Source organism: Gekko japonicus, unplaced genomic scaffold (genome assembly GCF_001447785.1).
Source record: "Gekko japonicus isolate JY-2015 unplaced genomic scaffold, Gekko_japonicus_V1.1 scaffold851, whole genome shotgun sequence".
Taxonomy (NCBI): Eukaryota; Metazoa; Chordata; class Lepidosauria; order Squamata; family Gekkonidae; genus Gekko; species Gekko japonicus.
Genome location: NW_015172579.1, coordinates 472,883 through 484,667, shown reverse-complemented (window position 1 = coordinate 484,667; position 11,785 = coordinate 472,883). Strand labels below are relative to the sequence as shown.

At 45.6% G+C, this 11,785-nt stretch overlaps 1 protein-coding gene across 1 annotated transcript in view; it reads left to right on the top strand.

Moving 5' to 3' along the window:
- Positions 1-11,785, top strand: part of PGBD5 (piggyBac transposable element derived 5) — a 49,985-nt gene that overhangs the window by 27,137 nt on the left and 11,063 nt on the right. The window contains exon 3 of the mRNA XM_015421443.1: positions 7,167-7,347. Coding sequence (XP_015276929.1) covers positions 7,167-7,347 — 181 coding nt within the window. The remainder of the gene's footprint in view (positions 1-7,166; positions 7,348-11,785) is intronic.

Below are 11,785 nucleotides of genomic sequence, written 5' to 3'. Positions count from 1 at the left end.
TGGTACCTATTTATCTACTTGCAATTTCTTGCTTTCGAACTGCTAGGTTGGCAGGAGCTGGAACTAGAGACGGGAGCTCACTCCGTCATGCGGCACCCCTGGGTTTCGAACTGCTGAACTACTGACCTTCCACAGCCTGCAGTTCAGCGTCTTAACCACTTGAGCATGTACAGAAATATATAAAATCCCAATTGAAGAATTTTTTAAAAAGAGCCTGGAAGTCAATAGTAAGCATAGGACCTGAACCTAGGAGCCAGCATGGTTTAGTGGTTAAAAGCAATGAACTCTAATTTGGACAATTGGGTTTGATTCCCCTCTCTTCTACACAGAGCCTACTAAGTGACCTCGGACCAGTCACAGTTCTCTTAGAACTCTCTCATCCCCACCTACCTCACAAGGTTCTTGTTGTGAGGAGAGGAAGGGAAGGTGAGGGGATGCATGTCGATGTTAAATAACATCGGGGAGAGAGGTGATCCTTGAGGGATGCCACATTCCAGCTAATGTTGTATGCTGCATACAAGATTCTCAATAAATAAGAGTTGCTTTAGAAACAGTCGTCTTTCTCTCTGAAACTATGGGGTCTCTGCCAGTTTCATCCCCTTCCCTGTGGTAACTACAGGGTCTCTGCCAGTTTCATCCCCTTCCCTTATGAGTCCTGCACTCATATTTTCTCCAACACTTGTTAAACAAACTCCATTTACATAATTCGTAAGCCTGAGTCAGTTATAAAGAGTCACTGCTGCTCTTGAAAATGTCAGACTTGAACAAAATTGGCAAGGCATTCCATTAGAATGGGGATGACTTTGACTGTCCTCACGTCATGAATAAACTTATTTGTTCCTAATGAAGTCCTAATTGATTTACTAGCTGTGCTAGACAGAGCCTGGGGTGAATGTGCTTTTCAAGGGCAGAGTTGACGGAGACTTATCCATCTGTCCCTTTTATGATCATCAGAGGACTTGGTCGTCAAATATACTGAAGTTTGGTATGGAGACTTGCTATTTTGGATGTTTCAGCACCTTGCCTCCCCCATCAGGTTATATACTTGGCATCATATGCATTTGTATCCTGTCCCTCTATGTGTACAGATTCCCAGCCAGGCAAATAGCTGTTCCCTGGGACCATTTCAGGTAGGGAACACAGCCCTCTTTCACTGTGTCCTGTGGTCCCAATCCAAATCAGACTCAGGCATACCTGGGAAGCATGGAACCAACAGACCATATCTGTAATGGTACCTGAGTAGTTAGACTCAATAAGAACCTAAGGTTTCAACAGACAAAGCCTAATCCCTTCCATTGGTATTCTGTGCTTTGGTCTGGAGAAAGTTACAGCAGCTTCTCTTCTCCTTCACTCCGTTCTCACAATAACCCTGTGAGGTAGTGTTGCCCTGCAAGGCGCTTATAGTGCTCCTGTGGACTTATGAACTCTGCAATGACTGGACTGTGCAGTAAATGTGCAAAAGGGAATGGACTGTGTGGTGACCCTAAGCTGATGCCAACTGCAGACACGCATCCAGCAGAGGAAAATCTTCTCCTGAGATCATGTTCCAATGGTTCCTGGGGTTACCTGTGATCTCTTACCCGCAGCGCAGCAGGAAGAGAACCAAGCTCCCTAGCCACGTGAAGCACAGTAAAGCCAGTAACTGTTTTCTGTTTAAACAGACATCATGCCAAGCCATGAGCCCAGGGATCCTGAACAGAGACTCCATGAGCTAGCACCTTCTCTGACACACAGGGGCCTCCCCCTCCACCTTCGCCTAACATTGCACATAGGCGATCCAGCATGACAAAGGATCCACAGCCATGAGAGGATTAGAAGGCTGACACGTACCAGCTAAACCCATCACCTGGAGCCATCAACGGACCATTAATAACAATGACTCTGGCCGCCTCAGCCATTGTTCTCAAAGGTGCCACTGTTAAGAGTAAATAGAAGCCAATTGTGCCCAACCATTAAGCCCCCTTCCTCCCGAAACTGGGTTTTGATTAGGAAACTTCCTGGGACTGACCAAGGGACGTGACAAGAGAAGTGGCCAGCAAAGGCCACCCCCAAATCCCAACAGTGTATAAAAAGAGCAGGACCAGCCATGCTCTTTCTCTCTCTCTCTCTCTCTCCTCTACCTCTAAACCCATCCTATCTCCACAACTCTTGGTTTTAGCACTGCCAGAGTTGACCACGTGTTCTGCTCGTTCAGAATACGACCCTTATTCCCCCATAGTCTTCCTTATTTTTCTGTGGATCGCTTCATCTCGCCAAGGACAGGTACTATCACCCCTCAACGATTCTCCTGCTAATGCGAATGCCGCTATCCCTTTCTATCTATATTTCTTAGGACTGAATAATTGTGTGTATGATTGTGTTTTATTGTATGCTTGAGACTTGGTTTCTGCGTTTATTTCTGGGTTACTGGAAAAGGCGGGACTTCTGTATACATAGGCTTTGCTCCCTTAGATGCCAATTGTACATTAATAATCATAATTCCCCATCTTCATTAATCATCAAAAAGCAGTTTGGCTAACAGTAGGTTAGGCTGCGAGAGAGAATGGCTGGTCTAGAGTCACCCAGTGGGCTGCCATGGAAGGGTAGGGATACGAACCTGGGTCCTCCAGATCCTAGCCCAACACTCTAACCGATGCACCACACAGGCTGCTATATGCTGCCTTTCTTCTGGGCATCTCAGGATCCACAGTGGGTCCTTTCAGTTGGCTTCAGACTTTTAAATACCTCTTGCAGTTTTACCTGTGCATCTGAGCAGTTTGAGCATCTGAGAAATCCATGTTCCATATTAATTAAAATAGGGCTTTAAAAACCCACTTGCGTGGGAAATCTTCTCTGTGAAGCACACACAGGGTGGGTGTTGATGATTGCTTCTAATACTAGTTCTGGTGATTCCGAAAGTATAAAATTGTAACCACAGTCAGTGTTGCTTTCCTGCAGTTGTTTTATATAGGACAATTTCATGTCAAGGAGGGGCCACATAAATTAGGCTAAAAATGGCTATAAATATATTATTTAGATGACCACAAGAGCAACGAAACCTCAAGGGCACAATCCAGCAGGGAGTTCTCATGTGCAAACTCCATTGAAATGAACCCCAATTCATTTCCATGAGGACTGTGCAGGAGCACTTCCTATTTGATCATTCCCCAGAGCACAACATGCTTTGGGGTCTCAGTGTTCACCATTATATTGCAATAGTACTCTCTGGACAAGGATACAACCACAGCCAAATCCACTATGCTAGTATAAGAAAAGGTACACTAGTGTAGGGAAGTTCCAAAGGCACAATGTAATTGTTATGCAATAGTAGCCTTAATTGAGTGTAAGGGCTACACTGTCACAATTGTGAAGACATAAGGGAGGAAAAGGGGGAGTTGGGGTATGGAAGAGGAACCAAGCGCTTAGTTGGTATCCTGTCCTTTCCAGGGCCAAGTCTAGTTCCCTCCCTAAAGAGCCAGGATGGTATAGCCGTTAAGAGCAGCAGACTCTAATCTGGAGAACCGAGTTTGATTCCACACTCCTCCACACGCACCCAGCTGGGTGACCTTGGGTCAGTCACAGTTCTCTCAGACCTCTCTCAGCCCCACCCACCTCACAGGGTGTCTGTTGTGGGAAGAGGAAGGAAAGGACATTGTAAGCTGTTCTGAGACTCCTTCGGGTAGTGAAGAATGGGGTATAAAAGCCAACTCATCATCTTCTAAAATGAAATGGAAATGGGATTCCCCATAGAGCCGGGGGGGGGGCTCTCTTTATTGTCCCCAGGCATATTGTAGAACAAGATGGAGAAGGGGGCAGTGTATTGATTAAAGTGCTGGACTATCACTGAGGAGGCCTATGTTCAAATCCCTATTCAGCAATGGAGCTCATACACACACACACACACACACACAAATCTCCACAAAGAAAAGAGCTAAAAATGTTCTCTTTAAAATGTAAGCTGGGGAGTCAGAGGACCCAGCAGATAGATCATTATAATGCTGTAGCCATATGCCAACAGCCATTTTTTTTAAAAAAAACAACCCTGAAAAAGTGGGATGGAGGTGGGGTATTTGTCTGTGGCCAGGAAAGTGTGGGGGAAATTGCTGCATAGATGCTCTGTTACCACGGCAAAGGTCTCGACATTCAAGTGGGAAGCTTCACAGAGACCTGCCGCCACAAGGGAGCAGCCTGTGTTTTATTGTAAGGAAGTAATATTTTTATTTAATGTTTTTGTTTTGTTTTTTTGGTTTTTAAAATGTTTATTAAGATCAAGTATGTTTTATTGTTGTTTGTTTACATGCTTAAGTATGTCCTGTAAACTGCTATGGGCTCTACTTATCGGGGAAAGGCAGTCCCTATTTATAGACCTCCATGGATTTGTCTGATTCCTTTTCAAAGCCATCTAAGCTAGAGGTCTCTTCTGCATCTTTTGGCAGCAAATTCCATAAATTATGTATTCTCTGAAAAGTACTTTCTTATGTCAGTTCTGGATCTCCTGCCCATCCAGTTCACTGGGTATGCATTTGGGAACAGTGCCAGTATCACTGCAACCAAGCAGTGGCACCTGGCTTTTGTTGTGGCAGAGGCTGAGCCAGATCCCATTTCCTCAGATGGATGAAGATGAGTCCGACAATGTGGGCTCTGGCTCATGAAAGCTTATGCAGGACAAAAATTTGGTAGTCTTTCAGATGCTACAAGACACTTTGTCGTTCCGTTTGAATTTTGGTATTATAGGAAAGAGAAAGTTCCCTCTCTGCTTTCTGCATACCCAACATGATTTTATAAACTCCGGTCATGTCTTCTTCCATTTTTTCCCCTGAAGAGAAAAGCTCCAAATGATTAGCCTTTTTCTCATAGCAAAAATGCTCCAGCCTCCTGCTAATTTTGCTTGCCCATTTCTGCCCCCTTGCTAGCTCTAGGGTGTCCCTTTTTTGAGATGGAGGCTGGAGCACGTGGAACTGTAATCCGTGTTCCAATTGAGGCTGCACCAGAATGTACGTAAAGGCATTCTGATGCTGCTCCTTTTGTTCTCAGTCCCTTTCCTAACAATCCCTTGGATGGAATTTCCCTTGTTTAATCTTGCAACCCTAAGTGGTTGTCTGATGCCAAAGGGATATTACAATGCAGTCTTACACAGAGTTACACCCTTCTAAACCCATTCAGTTGCATTAGAAAGGCGTAACCCTGTTTAGGATTCTACTGCCAGTGACAGACATCTTTTAAACTACAAAGGAAGGGAAAGCTCTTCATGTATCTGTGGACTGTACTTCCTGCAGCAGTAATAGAGAACTGCAACCATTCCATTGTTATCTAGACAATTACAAACAAGGCCTTTCACATTTTCAGCTGAGGGCCCAACTAGATGTTCCCCACAGCTGCTGAGTTAGGGTTGCCAACATTTGGGGGGGGTTCCTCCCCGCCGCAGGCCAGATGGCCAGTGGGGGAAGCCCCACCCCCAACACCCACAGCCACCCCCTCTCTCCCTTTAAGTGTGTGGAACCCATGTTTCCTCCCAAGCCCGGACAACCAGCTTCGTGCTCTTAAAAGGGAAATGTGGCTGCTCTTAAAGGGGAAATGCCAGCTGCTGCATTTAAAAGGGAAACACCGGCTCCTTTAAGGGCAGGGAACTGCCGTTTCTGGAGTTCCAATGCACGGGCGGGTGTGGGGGGGGCGGCGGATGTCCCCAACGTGACGTCATCACATCGGGGATGCCCCACCCCCTCTAGGAACACCCCCAAAGTCCCCGGTTGGGGGTGGAAGAGGGACTTGGCAACCGTATGCTGAGTGGCTGTGGGGAATGGCTTTTAAAAACTGAAGGACTGTTTGGACTCAGAATGTCACTGTGGGGGAGGAAAGGTTCTCACTCCCCCCCCCCCGGATTGCTATGCCCCTGCCTGGAGCAAGGAATCCCCTGTCTCCAGGTCCTGTTAGTGGCCGTGGGAGAGGAATATAAAAATTGCCATTGGGCCACCAGTGTGAGCTCACTTCCTGGGAAAACTTAAAAGTAATGTCATGGCTTTCTAGGAATCATTGGAAACTCAATGATTTTACCATTGTCAGTGGCCACTCCCCCTGGTCTCCTGCTGGTTGCCAGGTCATGCCTGGCAACCCTACTCTCCCCCCCAAGCTGTTTTCCTGTACAGTACTGAGGGTTGCCAGCCCCCAGGACAGACAGCTGTCCAGTGGGGGAAGCCCTGCACCCAAGCATGACCACCCGCCTGGCCACCCCTCTTCCTCCCCTCCTGCCCGATTTAAAGGGCTTCAGCTGATCGGCAGGGACCACATGATTTCTCTCCGCCTGAGTGCCACAGGGGGAGGGGGAGGGGTGGGTGGGTGGCCTCATTTGGGGGTAGGGCTTGGGGGCAGGGCTTGAGGCATCTCCGCCCACCCTTGGAACACCCCCCAAATCCCCCCGCTGGAGCGATGAGGGGACCTGGCAACCCTATTATTTCTCCATTTTGCTGCTCCGTATGGAGTATTCTGTGCATGTGGAACAGCAGAAACAGGGAAATAACTCCCCCCCCCACACACACACACAGTTTCAGTGCTGGGAGACTTCCTGTCTCCCATGGCTGCATTCCAAGCTCAAACCGTTCTCCTCTGTTTTTTAAATGCCATTGTTGGGTCTGTGGAACCCAGGACCAGCTCTTTAAAAACAAGTATGTCTGGCTGCACCCTCAATAGTTGTTTCAGTGGATCTACCCATTTGTGACAAGAGACCAGGCCAAAATGTGCTTTTTTCAAAAAAAGTTCAAAGTTCAAAACCTTTATTGGCATAGATCATAACCATACACAATCGCCATTCAGTTCATGGATTTGACACACAGCTTCCTCTTTATAAGGCAGTTACAGAACTTAGCAACCGCTTCAATAACTGCTATATTTTGTGAAGCCAATAAACGATACAACCTTCTGTCATCGGATTGCTTGGCATCATTCTTAAGAATATCTGCTTTTTTCAAATAATATGTTTTGAATAGAATTACTGTTCCATTTCTAGGGGACTGAATTTCTTACTACAGTCACAACAGACATTTTTTTAAAAAAAGAGTGAATAGTCCCTAGCACTGCTCAAGTATTCTCTATTGATGTTTATTAAATTGGTCTCCAGGAAGGGCCACAGAATTGCCATAGGCCTCTGCACAAATTAACTTTTCTTCTGCTGTTCTTTCTGCTTGATTGTTAAGATTTATGTCCATCTGAAAGAAGGAAGCGGTGCTGAAGGCCTGGAAGCTTTGAAGAACAAAACCCAGCTCCACAGCATGGTGGCCAAGAGTCTTTGTAAGAACATTGCAGGGAAAAACTACATCGTCTTCACTGGCCCCAGTATTACTAGCCTGAATCTCTTCGAAGAGTTTGAAAAGCAAGGTTTGTGATGGCTTACATACTGACAGCAAAAAGAGGCCTTTGGCCTCTAGACCAGGAAAGCATTTGCACAATAAAACTGTTAGTCTTCAAAGTGCCAATCAGGGCTCTGTTTGTGTTGCACAAGCAACTAAAGGTCTAAAGATACAAGACAGTGAAAGATCTCAGCATTTCTTTTCTTTTTTTAAAAAAGGGCACTAGCAGCTGGGTCTGGGGGTATGGTGCAGCTAGAGAGAACATACACTATTTCACTAATCAGCGCCAACCTCACTCCATTCCATCATTAACTATGGAAAGTAAAAAATGGACAGTGAGAAGGGCTTGTGTTCCCCCCCCCGTTGGTCAATAACAACACAAGGAGGTAGACGGTGAGTTTGGATCCACAAAGTCCATGAGATCCAGCAGAATGACAGCTCATCTCCAGACTGCAGAGATGAGTTCCTCTGGAGGGTGGACGCTATGGCATTGTACCCTACCAGAGGTCCCTGTCCTCCCCAGGCTCCATTCCCAAATTTCCAAGAGTTTCCCAACCTAGATCTGGCAACCCTATGCCCCCATCTCCCAGACCTGGTAACCCTAAGTCTGCATAATGGCCTGAATTTAGATCCAGCACGGCTGCTATTATCCTTTTAAAAAGCATGGTTGAGAAGTCTCCTGTTGTCACATCTCTTTTGGCCCTCACACAGCTACCCCTTTTGACCTTTAAGGATTTTCCATTTTATGAAACGGAAAGAGCAAATACTAGAGAAACGTTGGATTACTTTGGAATTTTGGTGTAGCGGAGAGGCACAAAATGTTGAATGAGATGGCGCCTCTCACTTTAGGACCTCTGGATTAGCCTTCTACTAGCTTATACCCTATCTGGAGTAACAAACAGGACATCAGAGTCCCTCCATAGCAGATAGGAAAGACAGGGAGACAACCTGACCGTACAGGGAGTCTCCTGATACCATTTCTCCTACAAGCCAGTGAACTTATAAACATACAATGAAGGCCAGTTCAGAGGACTACTTAACTGCAAATTGAACAGCTAATGACAGTGCTCTGGTTGTGTGACGTGTGAGGCAGTAACTCTCACAACACAATAGTGGCAATTAGACAAATAAATGTCTGATTGTAATGTATGAAGCAGCCCTTTTGATGGCGGTAGGAGTTGGAGCTTTTCAGCAATGTTTCAAAATATTTTGTGTTAAGGTTCTGTTTGCCTCCTGAATCACACAGGCATCTTCTAGCATCTTTTATAGGGTTTTTTTTTTAGCATAGTTATCATGGACTAGAGCCCACCATCAGATTAATGAAGCATATTCCCAGTTGGCAGCTTAAATCAGGCTTTAGTATAGATGAAACAACAATAATAAAGCTCCTAGTAACTAGACATCACTCCGCATTGCAAACAGTGGGACCAAAAGGCCGTTAAATGAGAGTGGCACAGTCTGTCTCAAAGATCACAAGCCGTCAAGCCCCCACCTTGTACTTGATGGGACCTCCTTCTGAGCAAACATGGGTGAGACTGAACTGCTGCCAAGCCTCTGTCTGTCTCCACCTGTCTCTGGCTCTTTCCTCCGTCTCCGGCTCTCAGGCTGATGTCTGCCTGGTTTATGTCAAGGCTTCACAGCCGCAGGCACTGTACAAAATCAGATGGGACTTGTGATCCAGATTTAATAAGATACACCAAAGCTATTGATCCAGATGGATTTAATTTTCATTACATGTTACCATCACAACGGTGTGCTCCAATAGCACATTTAGTTTTATTTTGTTTTTAATATGTGCTAAACTGTTTCCCATGATAAACCTGGGGTGCCTCGTTATTTTTTTTACATTGGAAAGGTAGTTTATCTATAAGGTCCTTTATTCTGTGTAAGATATTCTTCCTTTTAGGTGTTCTGTGTCTGAACTGAAGGAAAGGTTTCGTTTTATTTCCTCTGGCCATTTAAAGTGAAGCCCTAGCTAGTGGGAGCTAACTCTGTTGTAGAGAACTGGATTTTGGCAGTAGGTCTCTTGAGACTCACTTTTTTTTTTTTTTAATAGTGGCATTACTGATTAGGGTTGCCAGGTCCTCCCTTCTTCCCTGCGGGGGGATCTTTGGGCCTTGCCAGGATCTTCTACTGCATGTGCTTCGTGCACAGGGCACGGTGATGTCACATGGCAATGCTCTAGTTTTTGGGCAAAACCAGGGGTCATTTAGTGGAAAAAGAGGTGCAGGAGCTCATTAGCACAACTCATTAGCATAACTTATTTGCATACGCCACACCCCCTGACATCACCGGAAGTGTGTCAGAAGGCAGCACCCACTGCTCAGGCTCCACTGGACTGTTTTGGATTGCTAGCTATTGGGGGGGGGGAACGTGCAGATCTGCCCTCACAGAGGAGGGAGAGCTTGTAACTGAATAAAACTTGGTCTTAAAGGTGCCACTGGACTGTTTTGGACTGGGGGGGCTCTGCAACTTACCTGGCTGCTTCTTTCTCTGACTGAGGGCTGCTGGGAGCAGGGGGTAGGGCTTGTTGCATGCGCCCGCCCCTGGGCTCTTTACTGCCGGAGCTCCGCTCCTGTGCGCTCCTACAGGAAATGACCCCTGGGCAAAACTCTATGGTTTGAGCCCAATTTTACCATAGAGTTTGGCCCAAAAACTAGAGCGTTGCCACGTAACGTCGGTGATGTCATCATGTTGTGTTCCAGGGCATTTGCAGGCGGGGGGACTGGCAACCCTATTACTGACAATGCTCTTGATCCTGAAGGCATCATGCAGCTTAGAGGTGGCAGCTCTGGTGTGGGAAGTTCCTGAAGATGGGGGGGGGGGCAGTGACTGAGGAGAGGAGAGTTTTGGGGAGGGAGCTCAGTGAGGATGTGATGCCCTAGAGGCAGCTCTCTAAAGCTGCTATTTCCTTTAGGGGACCTGATTTCTGTAGTCTGGAAGATCAACTGTAATGCCAGGAAAAATCCAGGCCCCACACAGAGGTTAGGTACCCTGCATGCAACCCAATCCTCCGCGTGTTTACTTGAAGGCCCACTTAATCATATGGAACTTACTCCCAGGAATGGTGCCTAGGCCTTGGTTCTATTAGAACAATGGGATAATTGTTTCCAATTCATAGTTTTCTGCTCCAATCCATAATAACCATCGGACAACATTTGGCTAATCTAGTACTGGTTTTTAATTCAAAAAGATGCAGGAGTATTTTGGGTACCTTAAAAACCAACAGCCTTTCAAAGAAATAGTTGATTGAAGACTATAAAATAGCAAAAAAGCATATTGTTTAACATTCCTGCGGTGAGATCGGAGATGTGCGCGCAGCAGAAAAACCGAAACTGACGAACAGTATCGCGGGAAGAGTTAGGTTGGTGTAACCAGTAAAGTATTCCGAGTGGGCTGAACAGGAAGACGACATCCTAGAAGGGTAACAACCAACAGGAAGAAACTCGGACTTTTTAAACTGCAGGACCGGATGTGAGTGTATGCGAACAGACGGGACCTGCAGAATGGCAAACTGACCTACTCTACCCCCAATTACCATAGAGAAGTTGCGCCCGACATTTTGAGGAGGACTTTAACTTAAATTGATTTTTAAACACCTTTTAGAAGACTTTTGAAGGCGCAAATAGATGCATTTGGACAGTCGAAAGTTTATCTTCTAGAAGAGACAACTTGTTTTGTGAATTTGCGCACCGCAGAGAAATTGCCAAAACGGAGACTAGAAGGGCACCGAAAAGAGCCAATTCTGACCCTGACGTTCAACCAGTTGTGAGATCAAGGACAGGCTCAACGGCAACCCCCAAAATGTCAAAAGAAAGGGAGGAGGACAAGAAAGAATTGTATGCCGCCATGGAATCGATGGAGAAAAGGATGATGGAGGCGATTCAAGCTATGGGTGAGCAGATTGAGAAAAGACTGGGGGTGCAAGAAAAACATATGGAGAAGCAACTGGAAGAACAGATGGCAAAGCAAACTCAGATTCATCTGAAACAAATGGAAGAAGCCCAGGAGAAAAATGTAGCAGCACTAAAAGAATTGGTTACAACAGAAACTACTTCAATCAAGCAAGAATTAGACGGAGTCAGGAAAGAAATACAGGCTAATGCAACCAAAACCACAGAGACAGAGGAAAAAATGCAACAATTGGAAGAGAAACAGGATTCTTTGACTCAGCAATTTAGAAGATCGGAAACAATGATGGAGTTCAGAAGAATGCAAACTCATTTGAGATTCAGAGGTATCAAAGAAAAAGAGAATGAAAATATAAGAGAGGAAATGATAAAAGCAATAACTTTATACTTGGAAGAGGAAGAGGGAACAATGGAAGCAGACTTTGACTTGATATACAGAGTGAACTCCAGAATTGCGGAAAAGAAAAATTTACCAAGAGATGTAATTGTACAATTTGTAACAAGAGCAACAACAGAAGACATCTTTAAGAAACAATTTACCGTCCCATTTGAAAT